The 16,951-nt window shown below is 39.3% G+C and overlaps 1 protein-coding gene across 3 annotated transcripts in view; it reads left to right on the top strand.

Moving 5' to 3' along the window:
• Positions 1-16,951, top strand: part of RPA1 (replication protein A1) — a 53,324-nt gene that overhangs the window by 8,236 nt on the left and 28,137 nt on the right. The window contains exons 1-5 of one of the 3 annotated variants that reach the window (XM_019926918.2): positions 3,240-3,258; positions 5,351-5,401; positions 6,858-6,936; positions 7,582-7,690; positions 15,927-16,015. In XM_019926918.2, coding sequence (XP_019782477.1) covers positions 3,250-3,258; positions 5,351-5,401; positions 6,858-6,936; positions 7,582-7,690; positions 15,927-16,015 — 337 coding nt within the window. In that variant the 5' untranslated portion in view covers positions 3,240-3,249. Of the gene's footprint in view, positions 1-3,239; positions 3,259-5,350; positions 5,402-6,857; positions 6,937-7,581; positions 7,691-15,926; positions 16,016-16,951 lie in introns of those variants that run through there. The other 2 variants (XM_004320861.4, XM_033848230.2) reach the window with 2 other exon arrangements.

The following is a 16,951-nucleotide window of genomic DNA, read 5'->3' as shown; positions in this document are numbered from 1 at the left end:
TGTCAATTACTGAGAGAAGAATGTTGAAACCACCAATTATAATAGTGGATTTGTCTATTTCTCCTTTTCATTTTGTCAGTTTTTCCTTCATGTATTTTGAAACCCTGTGGTTAGGTGACCACATTTATCATTGTGTCTTTTTTTTTTTTTTTGGCCGTGCTGTGCAGCATGTGGATCTTAGTTCCCTGACTGGGGATTGAACCCATGCCCCCTGCAGTGGAAGTGCGGAGTCTTAACCACTGGACCGCCAGGGAAGTCCCCATTGTGTCTCCTTTAGGAATCAACCCTATTATTATGAAATGTCCTTTTTTATCCCGGGTAATATTCCTTGTCCTGAAGTCTACTTTGCCTGCTTTTAATGATACATCTTTTTCCAGTATTTTATTTTTAATTTGCCTTTTTATATTTGAAGTGCGTTTCTTGTACAAAGCAAATAGCTGGGTCTTTCTTATTCATTACAATAATTTCTTCCATTTAATTGGAGTACTTGAACCATTTACACTTAATATAATTACAAGTTTGGGTTTAAGTTTTCCTTTTGCTGCTTGTTTTTTTATTTGTCCCATCTATTCTTTTTCTATTTTTTAACTTTTCCCGACTTTTGGATTATTTGAGTATTTTTTATGATTAAAATTTATTTCCACTGTTGGCTTATTAGCGATGCTTTATGTTTTAATGATTGTTTTAAGGCAACACATCCTAGCTTGGACTACTATAACAAAATACCATAGACTAGGTGATGTAAACAGCAGATTTATTTCTCACAATTCTAGAGGCTGAGAAATCCATCAAGGCACCAGCAGATTTAGTTCTGGGTGAGGGCTGTCTTCCTGGCTTGCAGCTGCCATCTCACTGTGCTCACATGACCTCTTCTTTGTGTCGGGAGAGAGTGAGTTCTGGTGTCTCTTCCTCTCTTTTTTTTTTTCTGGCTGCACTTCGTGGCATTCAAGATCTTAGTTGCGTGACCAGGGATCGAGCCGTGCCCCCTGAAGTGGAAGCGCAGAGTCTCAACCACTGGACTGCCAGGGAAGTCCCTCTTTTCATAAGGACAGTAATCTCATTATGGTGGCTCCACCCTCATGACCTCATCTGAAAGTAGTTGCCTCGAAAGACCCCATCTCTTGATACTCTCACACTGAGGGTTAGAACGTCAACATATGAATTGGGAGGTGGCGTCAGGACACAAATGTTTGGTCCAAAACAGTGGTTCTCAAATGTTTTGATTTTAGAATACCTTTCATTTGTAAACAGTCACTGAATGCCCCCCCCAAAGCTTTTGTTTTTGTGGGTTATATCTCCCTTACCATATTTGAAATTATAACAGATATTTTAAAAATATTTATTCATTTAAAATAGCAATAAACTCATCTGTTAACATAAATAACATGTTTTACGAAAAACCGTTATATAGTTCAAAACAAATAGAAAAGTGACATTGTTTTACATTTTTGCACATTGCTTCTATCTGGCTTACTAGAAGACGTGACAGCTAGATTTTCATACCAGCTCCTGCGTTCAGTATATGGATATATGGTTTTTTTGGTCGAACTATATGGAGGAAATCTGGCTTCAAATATGTAGTTGGAAAAAGGAGGAGTATTTTAATAGCCTTTTTCAGGCTTCTTCGCTGATCCTTGTAATATAATAAGAAATATATGTTTGGTCTTTGTCCAGTTTTTGGTACACAGAACTCCTGAAACCCTTGGAATTTCCTGAGTGATAGGGTGGGAGGAGCTTTTTTTGTTATTTATGATAAGCCCCTTTCAGCCATACCTGAGGTTTAATGAGGTAACTCTTGGTGGGCTCCAGGGTAGCTTCAGGATAGGGGTTGATTGCCAGGAACCAATCATGTGATTAAAGGGTTGGAACTTTCTGCTCTACCCCTCACCCCACAGGATAGAGGCTGGAGATTGAGCTAATCACCAATAGCCAACAATTTAATCAATCATGCCTATGTAATGGGGCCTTCAGAAAAATCCCTAAACAACAAAATTCAGAGGGCTTCTAGTTTGGTGAACACATCTCCATGCTGGGAGGGGGCACACCCCCAGACTCCACAGGAACAGAATCTCCTGTGCTTGGGCATCCAGACCTTGTCTTATGTGCCTCTCCATCTGATTTTCATTTGTATCCTTTTAACTATCTCTTATAATATACCAGTAATACTAAGTAAAGTGTTTCCCTGAGTTCTGTGAGGGACTCCCAGGAAGTCCCCACAATTTGTAGCCAAGTCAAACAAGTGTAAACTGGGCCACCTGGGGACCCACTACTTGAGATTAGTGTATGAAGTGGGCACTTGGACAGTCTTGTGGGACTGAGCCCTTAACCTGTGGGGTCTACTCTAATTCTGGGTAGTTAGTGTCAAAATTAAGTTGACTTGTGAGACGCCCAGTTGGTGTCTGCAGAGAATTGTTTCATGTGGAAAACCCACACATTTGGTGTCAGAAGTGTTTTGAATAGAAAATCAGGTTTCCTTTAACACTGTATCAAAACTCACCAAATGGTAGTTTCTTAAACGTTAGTTGGAATGTAGATTTGGCCGGTCTTCCATTTTGAATAGATCTTCTACCTATGCATTATCTGTAACGCCATGTTTCGGTCATTTGGAAAATATCGGTTCATTGCATTTTACAGATCTTCCAAATGTTGATATATTTTGTTATATGACAAAAATTCATGCTTATTAACATCATTACTGATTTAATTAAGAAAAGTCAGTAAGTATTAGGAAGCTGGTGAATACAAGTTTTCAAAAGTCCTGCTTTTCATTAGAAAACTCTTTTATCATTGGCAACAAATACAGTTAATTGTCTCACTTTATTTTTGAGAAGATATCCACTAAATTCCCAAGTCTGAATAACCACAGTTTGTCGTTTGCCCTTTCAAGTTAAAATGACGTTCCGTGAGGAAAAAACGGCCGGTTCAACTTGCAGCTCGAACAGTTGTAGCAGTGCTTTTCCTCAAGGCCGCAGCCATACTTCAGCAGAAGCACTTTGGCATACTTTCTGTATGGTTGCATAGAATATTAAAATTTTTTTGTCCTCAAGGTTACGATTTAATGTAATAATTTTATTTCTTCAAGTTTCTTTTCTTTTTTTTTTTAGTGAAACTCCCCTCCCCAGTGTGTTCAGGGCAGTGAAGAATACAGTGACTACTACTATAGTAACTCGGCTAAGGCACCAGTAGTTTTACCTACCACTGCTTTGCACCATCAGTGCAAATGTCAACACAGCTGTTTCAGGATAAACCATGAGTTTTGTAAGTGATTCAACACTTGGAATATTTCAGCATAGTCTGTGTTTGTCGTCAAGCATTCACATGAAAGAAGATCTTACTAGATGATTAGTTGGTACTGATAGGAGATGAACACAAGCAAAGCAGCCAGTCCAGCCACATCTATCTATTCATCCATTCATAAGGCAAAAGTAGAATTCTGCGGAAGAGATATTAACTCAGTCTTCATGATGTATCTTGTTCTTTAATTCAACAAGTTGCTTTATTATTAGAAAGTGGAACTGCTGTGATTTCTATTACTGATTTTTCATCCAGTAGACATTCATAAGTGGTAATAGTATAGTTTTATTAGTCCTTCAGCCAGTTTTTCATTGTATTGAATGAATGAGAGTGAGAAGGACAAAAGCTTGTTTATTATGATGAAAATAGTTTTCAATTTATGTACCCTCTGAAAAGGTCTTGGGACCCCAGATGGCAACGGACATTATGAACAATACGTTGTTCAGTGTCTAGATTATGTGTATAGAGAATATTGAGTTGTTCTGGCAGACTGTTAACTTACTTGCAGATCAGCTGAGCCCTTTGAGACTGTAGTGGGTCTCGAGTAGCTTTTACTTTGGGGATAGTTTAGTCTATTTCTAAAGCATGGCCTTTCTGGGGTTTCTACTGAATGCACCAGGTGTTTATTGAGTTCTCTCCACTCAAATGGCTAATTGGAACTCAAATGTGTTCTAGCCTGGGTGAGCGCCAGTAATTTTTCAGCTTGTATCTCTCTAATCTTACCTGGTCTGTGGCACCTCATCCTGTGTATGCACAACTTAGAATTCAGCCAAAAACTCAAGGGAACCCCTGCATAGGTTATTGAAGCTCTTTCTCTATGTAGCTCCCTCCTGTCGGGTACTCTGCATCCAGGAAGTCCAGATAACGCACCTCCCCAAACTGATCTGTGCTCAGCAGGACTGCTGTATTCTTTTTGGGTTCCCTTCCCTGTGCTATGGTCCAAAAGTGCCTCTCTGCAGAAACTCATTTGTTTTCCTTTCAGGGATCACAGTCTTGTTCTACCTGTTGCCTGGTATTTGAAAACAGTTTTTATATTTTTGTCCAGTTTTTAGTTTATGGTTGGAAGAGCTAGTCTGGTATCACTTATTTCAGCATGGGCAAAAGCAGACGTCAGACAACAAGTTTTAGCTAGCTAGTTTTTCTGATGGTTACCTTTAAATGATGCCTTTTTAAAAACGAACTAAAAGCCTGATTAATAGTTATTTTGCTTTTGTTAGAAATTATTTTTATAATTGCTAATAGAGTCGTGAGATTTAACATTCAAAAAGTATAAAAGAGGATGTAGTGCAAGGTCTGCCTCCCACACATGTCCCGCAGCACCCAATTCCTCTCACAAGAGGCAACCAGTGGTATAGAAACATCTTTTTTTTCTTTTCTGGGCTGCGTTGGGTCTTTGTTGCTGCGTGCAGGCTTTCTCTAGTTGGGGCGAGCTGGGGCTACTCTTCATTGCTGTGCACGGGCTTCTCATTGCAGTGGCTTCTCTTCTTCTCTTGTTGTGGAGCATGGGCTCTAGGCGCACGGGCTTCAGTAGTTGTAGCACGTGGGCTTCAGTTGTTGTGGCGTGCAGGCTCAGTAGTTGTGGCTTGCAGCCTTAGATGCTCCGCAGCATGTGGAATCTTCCTGGACCAGGGCTCAAACCCGTGTCCGCTGCATTGGCAGGTGGATTCTTAACCACTGCACCACCAGGGAAGTCCCTAGAAATATCTTCTTAAGGCTGCATAATATTCTGTTTTAAGGATTTGCTGTACTTACTTGTTTGATTCCCTATTAATGGGCAGTGTAGGAAAATAAATGTGCTATTATGAATAATGAGTACATACGCGATGCCAGCTTTTTAGATGTAGTATCCTTGTTGGTAAGTATGAATCCCACTTTTACGATTTTATGATTTGTCCAGAGTGATAAAACTTAAAGTAGATTTTCAAATGATAAGCTCTGAAAAGGGTCTTTTAATAATGTCATCTGTGGTTTATTCCAGACACCAAATTAAAAATATGTCAAGTTTTAATCATGATTTGAGTGCCTGTCTCATAAGCATCTGTTTTTACTTTTTCAGGCCATAATGCAACAGGGAGTTACAGGCATAACACCCATTCTCCAAGTCATTGTGAGTACCTACATATTTTTATGTCAAACGTTTTTTAAACTTACATATAATTATAAATTACATTTGATAGAGGACATACAGTCCACTTCAGGAAGTGTGTCCACTTGACAAAATTCTCTTCATCATCACAAAAATAGTCCAGTCCGTGTTGTAACTCTGAGAGAGGAACCAGGCTTTACTTTTAATGTTGCGTCAGCCAGAGTTTGACCTTTGGAGGTTCACATTTGAGGCTTGGCCTTTCTGTTCTTTCCACAGTTGGTGGATACTGTAGCGCTGCACATCAGTACTTCTGCCTCCTTGGTTGTCTTTCTGCCCTGGGGTTTTTCTTGCTCAGATCTGCCTTACATGTGGCCTCTGGAGAGATCTACCTGACAGGAACTTGTCTGCTTAAAATTCTTCATTAACCCTATCATTCATTTAAGGGGTTCTCAAATCTTAGTGAGAATTTTACAAATCAATAGGAGCGGAATCCTGGATCATACTTGCAGATTGTGAGTCAGTAAGCCTGATGGTCTGTCTCCCTGTTACTCCCAAACTCCCTGCCAGTCATCTTTTTTTCTTTTTTTTAAAGGCAAACATTCCCAGTTTTATTATTTTATTTTATTTTATTTTTTAAAATTTTATTAACTTTTGGCTGCGGTGGGTCTTCGTTGCTGCCTGCGGGCTTTCTCTAGTTGCAGTGCACGGGCTTCTCATTGCGGTGGCTTCTCTTGTTGCGGAGCATGGGCTCTAGGCGTGTGGGCTTCAGTAGTTGTGGCACACAGGCTCAATAGTTGTGGCTTGTGGGCCCTAGAGCGCAGACTCAGTAGTTGTGGCGCACGGGCTTAGTCGCTTCCCAGCATGTGGGATCCTCCCGGACCAGCGCTTGAACCCGTGTCCGCTGCATTGGCAGGCGGATTCTCAACCACTGTGCCACCAGGGAAGTCCCTCCCGCCAGTCATCTTAAGGCTGTTTCCGTATTTCATTTTCTTCAGAAAGCTGCCTCTGATTTCCTTTAAGCTGGAATAAATGTCTTGTCATTATGTGCACACCTCTGCTATGTCTCTCTGCCTCCGTCTCCACCCCAGTTATAAGCCTCTTCAGGGCAAGGATTTTTTCTTCCATTTTGTATTTTTATCATGTTTCCTACATAGTACCATACATATATTAGGTGACTTATTGTATGTTTTTTTAAATTAATTTTCAATCAAGTTTGAGTTAAGGGAGAGAGAACAGAAGAGTATTGGCAACCTATTTTATTCTCGTTTATGTTATGTTTAATAATGTTAGTAGAGAGAGGTTGGTGGGAGAATCATCAAATCCAATTTTCTTTTACTTGGATTTAGGTGTCGAGAGTGGGCAAGCAGTTCTCAGTTGTGTTGAACTAATGGCGAATGCACTCTCCTGCCACTTAAGTTTACTGATCCCTGGGGACTGAGCAGACAGCCTGGCTAATGAATCATGTTTTCTCTCCTAGAACATCCGTCCCATTGCTACAGGGAATAATCCACCCCGTTATCGACTGCTTATGAGTGATGGATTGAATACTCTGTCTTGTACGTATGATGTATAAATCTAGGAATTTATATTTAAATAATAAAAGCGCAGCCAAGACTTTGATTGCAGTAATTGGAGCATTCCAGAAGTCTCCATTGGCTTGGCTCTGCCTTCGGAAGGACAGAATTGCAGCTGGCAGAGAGCATTCTAACAATAGACTGGGTCGAGTGGAAAGCTGCCACTTGGCTTAATTTTGTCTAACTGGTGCTCTGTGCTTTCTTTGATTAATTTCCCTTAGGATGATATTGACATTTAGTGAATATGATTGGTTAGCTGTCCTATACTTGTCTTTTTGGGGTTTTATTTCTGTGCTGGAAGCTTTACAGGGAGAAAGGAGAGAATTTGCAGAGTATATACTTACTGTCTCTAGTCACAAGGTGAAGGACCTAGAAAAGATTTTTTAGTCTTTGTCATGAAACCTGAATGATGGAAAAGATGATTTGGGGCACTTTAAGAAATACTTAATTTCAGAGTAGCAGCAGCTGTTTAATGCACAGCAAATTAATACTGTTTTTCACTATGCAGAATCTGAGTAGTTTTAATATTTAAGGCATTGTTTTTCTTTAATGGTACAGGTGTGATCAGCTTTTAGATTGTCATGACTGAAATGTTTTAGAGACTGAAGTAATCTCTGTGCTTTTCAGCTTTCATGTTGGCAACACAGTTGAACCCTCTTGTTGAGGAAGAACGATTGTCTAGCAACTGTATTTGCCAGATTAACCGATTTATTGTGAACACTCTGAAAGATGGAAGGTATGTGGTATCTTTTTTTCTGTTCTATTGTGTTGTATATTGGGACTAATTTTTGAACAGACAAGTTCATTGGATGCCAAAATTCAATTAGAAGTCGAAAAGCTTTCAGCTAAGAATTTACAACTATTGAGTTCTGAACTCAGGCAACTAAAATGTGGCACCAAAAGGAGAAAAATATGGAACTGAACTGGAAATTTCACAGCAGGAAATTAAAGCCGAATTCAGAAATCTCATTTCTAATCTCTTCAGCAGCACTGATTTTAGGAGTCTCTTTTTAAGTATCTTTTAATGAAATGGGATCACTTATTAGGGCAAAAGAAGATATAATTAATTATGTAACACTGCCCTTTTTGCGGTCTTGAATCTTTCATAGTAAACACTTTCTTCAGCCGACAGAGTATGCTAAGTACCTACAAGATGCTACATGCTAGAGATACAGTGGTGAACAGAACTGTTATTCACACCTGATTAACCACTGCTGAAATATGACGTTTTTTGTTGGCTAGCAGAGTCATATTTGCCAAATCTAGGGCAATTTAAAAGTCGAAATAAAAATAGGGACTCCCCAGTGGTCCACTGGTTAAGACTTTGCACTCCCAATGCAGGGGGCCTGGGTTCGATCCCTGGTCAGGGAACTAGATGCCGCATGCTGCAACTGAAAGATCCTCATGCCGGAACGAAGATCCTTCACGCGGCAACGAAGATCCCGCCTGCCACAACTAAGACACTGCGCAGCCAAATAAATAATTGATTAATTAAATAATTAAAAGTAAATAAGTAAATAAATAAATAGTAACAGACTGCAACCTACTGAATAAAATAAGAATTCATAAGTCCATACTGAATAAATGAATACCGGGGGTGGGGAACAGAAAGCTTTTTCTTACAATAGAATGCCATCTAAAAATGTAAATGGATTGATGGGATTAGAAAATCACCATTTGGCAACTGTCATAGTATTAATTCAGGCAGGAAACATTAATAGGTGCTATATAAGTTTCCTGTGGCTGCCGTAACAAATTACTGCAAATTTGGTGGTTTAGAACAACAGAAATTATTTTTCCTGGAAGTTAGAAGTTGAAGTCAGTTTCACCGGGCTGAGATCACGGTGTCGGCAGGGCCCGGCTCCTTCTGGGAGATCTCTGGGAGAATCCATTCCTTGCCTCTTCCAGCTTCTGGTGGTTGCTAGCATTCCTTGGCTTACGGCTGCATCACTCCAATCCCTTCTTCCATGGTCACATTACATCTTCTCTGTCTATGCCAGGTCTGCCTCTGCCTCCTTCTTAGAAGGATATGTGGTTGCTTTTAAGGCCCATCGGATAATCTGGGATAAAATTGCCACTTCAATCCTTAGTTTAATCACATCTGCAAAGTCCCTTTTTGCTATATAAGGTAACATTCATAGGTTCCAGGGATTAGGACTTGAATATCTTTTGGTTGGGGGTGGTCATTTAGCCTACCACAGATGCTGAAACAAGTGGTAAAAATTTGATGGAGGAACAAGTTATTTATAGGGTAAAAGTACCTCCCCAGAGCATAATTATTAATTGTAAAAGGAAAAGAAGCAACTTTACAGTGGAGAAAGCTGGCAGACAGCACCTTATTCCAATGATTGACGTTAACATTACCAGTAATGGGACAAACAGAAGTCATGTATTACCTGGTAGGATACAGTGGGAAGAACATTGCATCAGTACTATTATATTCTTGCCAAAGATGCATAATCTGTATCTAATCATGAGGAAGCCTCAGGTAAATTGAGGGACATTCTATAAAATAACTGATTTTCAAATTTCAAGCATAAAAGTAAAAGAGTCCTTCCAGATTCATGGAGTCTAAAGAGATATAATTAAATACAACAAGTGATCCTGAACTGGATCCTATTGCTATTAAGCATATCATTAAGACAACTTATGAAACTTGAATGGATTCTGTGGATTAGATGGAAGAATTCTTTATGTTTCAAGTTCAGTAACTTAACCAGGCTATGTCTCAAATGTCAGTGGTTTCCTTTTTTTTTCCCCCGCCGGTGCATGGTGCCCTTTCAGTCTGCAGTTAGGAGTTAGCTCTTTCTTTTTGATGAGATTGTTCTGTTATTCCTTAATGATCTTTTCTGTTTCATTTGAGTTCCAGTTTTTACTTATGTTTCTGTTTCATTTGAGTTCCAGGATAACTTTGTTCTCCATGTATGTCTCCAGTTTGCTCTAGTCTTTTTTCTAATGCATGCATTGGATTCATTTAAGATTTTCCCACATATTATATATTATAGTTCAGTTTTTAGCTTTCTCTGTTCTGTTCCTTGATGTTTATAGTTTAAGTATTAGATGTATAATGATACTGCTTTTGTTCTGTTTTTTCCTTAACTTTTCAAGCGCCCTTTTCCTCTCAATCTCTTGTTTCATCTCATCTTTTGACTTTTATTGAATTCTTAGTCTTATTTTGTACACCACACTTGCGAAGTATTCCCTTTCTTGGCTTATGCTTTCCTCTAGATGGGATTGTTAATTGTCTCTGCCTCTTCTGTTCCTTTTATTTTTATACACTGTTGTGTGTTACATTGTTGCTATGTTATTTCTTTTTATCTTGTTCATGCTTAATGTGGACAGTTCTGTCCAGACTTCATTTGCTCTGACATAGTCTAGTCTAGGTACATCCCCTTGCCAACCTTCCCACTTGGGACCTGTTATCTTCCACTTCAGGCTACCTTGGAGTGCTTGAGTGGTGCTTTCTAGCCACTTTTCTCTCCTCTAGGGCGTGGTATAGGGGAGGGTGGAGAGCTTTGCTGTGGTTGAACACTAAACCTCGAGCTCCATTCGCTGCAGTCTAGGGTGGAGTTCCACTCCTGTGAGCTTTGCCTTATTTCACCGCCTCAGCATGGCTACATGCCGTGTGTTCCTTCCTGCCTCTGCTCAGAACCTGTGTGTGTACGACCATGTTTATTCCTTACCTTGATGGTCAGTTAGGTTTTTTTAAATTTATTTAATTTATTTATTTATTTTGGCTGTGTTGGGTCTTTGATTCTGTGCGTGGGCTTTCTCTAGTTGCGGCGAGCGGGGGCCACTCTTCATCACGGTGCGCGGGCCTCTCACTGTCGCGGCCTCTCTTGTTGTGGAGCACAAGCTCCAGACGCATAGGCTCAGTAGTTGTGGCTCACGGGCCTAGTTGCTCCGCGGCATGTGGGATCTTCCCAGACCAGGGCTCGAACCCATGTCCCACTGCGCCACCAGGGAAGCCCTGGTCAGTTAGGTTTGATGGTCATTTAGGTTTATTCCCAACAGGGCTTTAGCAGTCATCCTTGTACATTTATCTTTACATGCTCATGCTGTTATTTCTTAGGAGTTGTGGGGATCAAAGGACGTCTGTTGTAGAAAGTATACCAATTAACATACTCATGAGCCTTGTGTAAGAGTACCTGTTTCTGAATAGGCAGATACCCAGACAGAAATGAGATTCGTGGTTTCCAGTGGTGGGGGAATGGAGAGTGACCGCCGTGGAGCACAGGGTTTCTTTTTTGGGGCGGTAGAAATGTTCTGAAGTCAGGTAGTGGTGATGCTTGCACAGTTCTGTAAATATACTAAAAACCACTGAATTATACTTTTAAAGGATAAATTTTATGGTATGTGTTCAATAAACCTGTTTTTAGGGGGAAAAATACTTGTTTCCCCTTAACCTTGTCAACATAGCAGATATTACTGATTTTAAAAAAATAGTTGCCAGTCATCATTATTTTAACTTAAATTTCTGTATTATAAAAGGAAAACAATAGATATATAAAATAATAAATTCCCCTGTTAGTGAGGTCAAGTGTCTTTTCATATACTTACTCTTCCTACTTCTTCTCTGAAGAGCTTTTGATGATACACTTTGTCCTTTGCGTGTGTGTGTTCAGGGAGATGCGGAGGATGCGCTTTGTAAATCAGGGAGATCAATTCTTTGTTCGCTAATTCTTTATTAGACCTTGTCGTCTACCTTTATAGACTGTTTATGGTGTCTTGTGATGTGGAATTAAAGAATTTTTTAAAAGTTTAGTCAATTTTGTCCATTTTTTTCTTTATGGCTTCTGAATTTTGTATTTTGCTTAGGAAGCTTCCTGACTGGGTTATTTAAAAATACTTCTTAGTTCTTCAGACATTCTGTGGATTTTTTAAAATAGATTTTGGTTCATCTGAGGTTTTTTTTTTTTAGTTTTAAAAGCAGTGGGATTATTTTAAGTTATTTAAGGTTTTGATTTTTGTTTTTTATTGAAGTATAGTTGATTGAGAGTATTGTATTAGTTTCAGGTGTACAATGTAGTGATTTGATATGAGGTTTACTTTGATATAGGGTACGAAGGAGGAATTTGCTTAATTTTTCCCAAATGGTTAGTCCATATCATGGAAGACTTAAGGAGCTTGGAAGTGGAAGCTTCCAAGCTTCCATGGAAGTAAGGAGCTTATTTTATTCTAAGTGTGATGGGAAGCTATAGGCTTTCGAGCAGGGGAGTATTGGTACAATTTGATTTAAGTTTTTTAAAGTTTCCAAGAGATTATTTTGATAGCTATGTGGAGGGTTGATGGTTGGTGACAAAAAGAGGTAAAGAGAGACTAGTATTCCATTTATCTGACTCTGTTCTGTTTGCCATCTTTTCCTTTGATCTGCTTGTCTAGTCTTGTGTCAGTGCCAGAGTTTGTTTTTTCTTTCTTTTTTTTTTTTTTTTTGGTGACATCTTGAGATATAGTCCATATACCATACAGTTCATCTGTTTAAAGTGTAAAATAGTTTTTACTATATTCAGAGTTGTGCAGCCATTACCACAATTAATTTTAGAATATTTTATTGCCCTCCAAATAAACCCTATACCCTTTAGATATCACCCGCAAACTCCCTATCCTCCCCAGCCCTAGACAACCACTAATCTGCTTTCTGTCTCTATAGGATTTGCTTATTCTGGACATTTCTTATAAATGAAGTCATATAATATGTGGTCCCTTGTGGCTGGCCTCTTACTAAGCATGATATTTTCAAGGTTCATGTTGTACCACGTGTCAGTACGTCATTCCTTTTTATGGCCAAATAGTATTCCATTGTATAGATATGTCACATTTTGTTTATCTAGTTGTTTGGACGTTAGGGTTGTTTCCACCTTTTCGCTATTATGAATAATGCTGTAGACGTTCGCGTACAAGTTTTTGTGTGGACATGTTTCCGTTTATTTTATATATATCTAGGAGTAGAATTGTGTGTCAAATGGTAACTTTACGATTAAATTTTTGAGGAACTGCCAGACTATTTTCCAGAGTGGCTACAGTAATTTACATTCCCTCTAGCAATGTATGAGGGTTCCAGTTTCTCCACATCTTCATCAACACAGATAATTACATCTGCCATAGTGTTTCCAGGTAAAGTATCATCTGTAGAATATTTTAGTAACTTACAGACGATGTCTTCCTTTACTTTTTTCTCCCTCCAAATTTTCTTCGTAGTTTTTCTTTCTTTTTTTTTTCTTTTTTTAGTTTATTTTTGGCTGTGTTGGGTCTTTGTTGCTGTGCGCAGGCTTTCTCTAGTTGCGGCGAGTGGAGGCTACTCTTAGTTGTGGTGCTCAGGTTTCTCATTGTGGTGGCTTCTCTTGGTGTGGAGCACGGGCTCTAGGCGCACGGTAGTTGCAGCATGCAGGCTAAGTAGTTGTGGCTCGCGGGTTCTAGAACGCAGGCTCAGTAGTTGTGGTGCACGGGCTTAGTTGCTCCGCGGCATGTGGGATCTTCCCACACCAGGGCGCGAACGTGTGTCCCCTGCATTGATTGGCAGGCAGATTCTTAATCACTGCACCACCAGGGAAGCCCACCTGGTAGTTTTTCTATATTTATTCTTCCGTACTTATTATTCTTCTTCCATATTCTTTCAAGTATCAAAAAAAACAAAACAAAAGTCCTGTCGGAATACAAAGAACTGCAGTAAATTTACATAGTATTTGATACTCAGTCCATTCAAGAATATGGTATGTGAATCCCTATATATCCTGTTATCCATCTTCAGATCATCACTTGATATCCAATCTTGTTTTATCTAAATGCCTTCCACATCTACCCTCCTCTATGATTTTGAAGCAAATCTCGGATATATTTCCTCCACAAATATTTTAGTATATATCTTTAAAAGGTAGTAATTCTTTTTTAAAAATTCCATTTTTACACCTAAAATATCAAATATTCTGTCACTGTTCAGTTTCCAACTATTTGTGTGTGTGTGTAATTAATTTGTCTGTATCAGAATCCAAAGTAAAGTTCTCACTGCAGTAGGTTGATAGTTCTTTTAAGTCTCTATGAATCTAGGTTCCTCCTGCATATCTTTTTTCCTCCCTTAGTGTTTGTTTGTTGAAGAAACCAGGTTATTTGTACTTCATCCTCATGCACGGTTTCCCATAGTCTGGATTTTGCTGGTTGTATCTTTATAAAGTTGTAATGTGTCCTTGTCATCTGTGTTTTCTGTAAGTTGATATTGGTGTATTCTTCTGATATGCCGCTGGATTCTTCTTGCTGATATTTCAGTTAGGACGTATGTATATTACAAAATAAAATTAGTGGGTTTTTTTAGTGGGTTTTTTCTTAGGTTTTGGTATTAAGGTAATGCTAAATGTTAATAAGCCTTCCATTTTTCTATGTTATCCAAAATTTGGATACTTTCGGAAGGTAGTTAAAATACCACTAAATATCTATGAGAGTTTTTATAGTGAATCTGTATGTAATATTCAGAAACAGATAGTTTCAAGCTTATTTTATTGAAGTAATATAACCTTGTTACGAAAACTTGATAAAGGTAGCACAAATTGATCAATTGCATGTGAAAATCCAAACTACAGCAGTCAGACCATTTAAAGACTCCATCACAATGAGGTTGGGCCTATTATTGCTTAAATAATTGCTCCAGACCATCTACTCTTTTTTTTTTTCCTTTTGGCTGCACTGTGCGGCATGCAGGATCTTAGTTCCCTGACCAGGAATCAAACCTGTCCTCTCTCCAGTGGAAGCATGGAGTCCTAACCACTGGACTACCAGGGAATTGAATTTCCCATCTACTATATTTAATGTCCGTCTCAACTGTGCTAATTCAGGCCCCGTCAGTTCTTCCTTCTGTTGTTCCCCCTGCCTCCAGTTGTGTTCCCCTCAGATTCCTTCATATTGCAGTCCTCTTTAAAATACGAGCGTGATTGTGACATTCTTGTTCAAGCACGTATTGAGCAACGACTGTGGACCAGTTGCTACAGTAGACGCTGGAGGATACCTGCCATTACTGAAAGTGCAGTTTATTAAGAGAAATAGATAATGAATATACAACTAAAATATATCATATGTGAGTAAATAATCAAATAATGACCATAATTAACCCAAATATTAATAATTATATGCCAATATATATTAATTAAACCTGAGAGAAGTGACCTGAAGGAAAGAAGTGATGGCTGTAGAAAGGAGTATAACAGAAAACTGATCTAAACCAAAGATTAAGGAAGCGTCTGAATATTAGATGAGGCAGAATGAGAGACCATCACAATCAGAAAGCGGCGTGTACAGAGGCCTTGTGGCAGGAGAGAGCGGAATGTACACCAAGAGCTGGAAGGAAACAGATGGTGGAGAGCAGAGCACCACGGGGAAACGGCGCGAGATGAGCTGGAGAGGTTAGTGCGAGGCCAGACCTCACAGAGCCTTGTAGGCTGTGTGAAAAGGCTTTTAACTTTTGGCCAAAGGTCCTTGAGAAGTTATTGAAAGATTTTAATCAGAATTAAAGATGGACAAAGAATTGGAAGTTCTTAGTTAATAGTAATCACAATTAAAAAATATCTGTAGTCATGGTTTTCACTGGGAAAAGGTAATTGTTCAGCAAAGTATATGTTTCTGAAAACAGATCATCTCTTGTGCCACATATTCTTGGGTTTAGTAATCTAAATTCTTACCACATCATTTGCTCCTTGAAGATACAGTATGTAGTAAGGACACTGCATTTTAATTAAGGAACTAGCTGGGAAATGAAAACCCTGCAATCATAAAAGCCCTTGATAATGATACAATGAAAGATTAAGGGAAATGTTTATGTAGGAATTGATATCATATGTTTCTCAAGTTATTCAGTAATGAAAAACAATTGACAAAGGGAAATAGTTTTATCACAGTGATTATTGGGGGAAGCTTTTTAAGTAGCTTGTCGTTTGAAGGGCTTCTGAGTTTATTTTTTCTAACATGTTTCTATTTGTTTGCCTTTGTAGGAAAGTGATTATTTTGATGGAGTTAGAAGTTTTGAAATCAGGTGAAGAAGTTGGATTAAAGATTGGCAATCCAGTGCCCTATAATGAAGGTAAAATGTTTTTTACAGGTTGTAGCACTCAGTTGAATACCTCTTCATAGATTTGGAATTCTTCCTTTTGATATAGTTTGATTTGTTACTCTTACTAAAACTAGTGATTTGGGAGTCTAGTGACCAGGTTATTCTTTCATTGTTTTTCTTTTTTTTCAATACTGAAGAAATGATGGTAGGACTCTGTAAAGGAAAACCTCTCCTCTGTTTTTCTCTACACACAACAGTCGTACATACTTCTGGCTCTTCTGTGACCAAATGTATGGGGTTTTTTTTCTTCCCCCTGATAAGCAATTCTCCAGTTCTCTGTGGACACCAGCTGGGTCTCCTACAATTCAATTTAGTTCTGACACTAGCTACCTGGAGTTAGCCTCAGATTTCACAGGGTAAGGGCTCAGTTCCACTGGACTGCCTCCACCCCTCACACCCGCTCCCCTTCAGTCCAGAGTCCAGGCTGGGACTTCCCTGGTGGCGCAGTAGTTAAGAATCCACCTGTCAATGCAGGGGACACAGGTTCGAGCCCTGGTCCGGGAAGATCCCACATGCCGCGGTGCAGCTAAGCCCGTGCGCCACAACTGCTGAGCCTGTGCTCTAGAGCCCACAAGCCACAACTACTGAGCCCACACTCCGCAACTACTGAAGTCTACGTCTCTAGAGCCCGTGCTCCACAACAAGAGAAGCCACCGCAATGAGAAGCCCGCGCACCGCAGCGAAGAGTAGCCCCTGTGCGCCGCAGCTAGAGAAAGCCCGCGTGCAGCAACAAAGACCCAATGCAGCCAAAAATAAATAAATAAAATTAAAAAAAAATAAAAAAGTAAGTCCAGGTTGTTATCTGTGCTTCTGACCAGCTAGCTGTAAATTGTAGCTTCCTACAACTCCCTCCTCAGGTTCAATTAGAGTGATTTGCTAGAGTGGCTCACAGAACTCAGAGAAACA

Source organism: Tursiops truncatus, chromosome 20 (assembly GCF_011762595.2).
Source record: "Tursiops truncatus isolate mTurTru1 chromosome 20, mTurTru1.mat.Y, whole genome shotgun sequence".
In the NCBI taxonomy this organism is placed as follows: Eukaryota; Metazoa; Chordata; class Mammalia; order Artiodactyla; family Delphinidae; genus Tursiops; species Tursiops truncatus.
The sequence above is the reverse complement of the archived record's forward strand: the minus strand, read 5'-3'. Positions and strand labels throughout refer to the sequence as shown.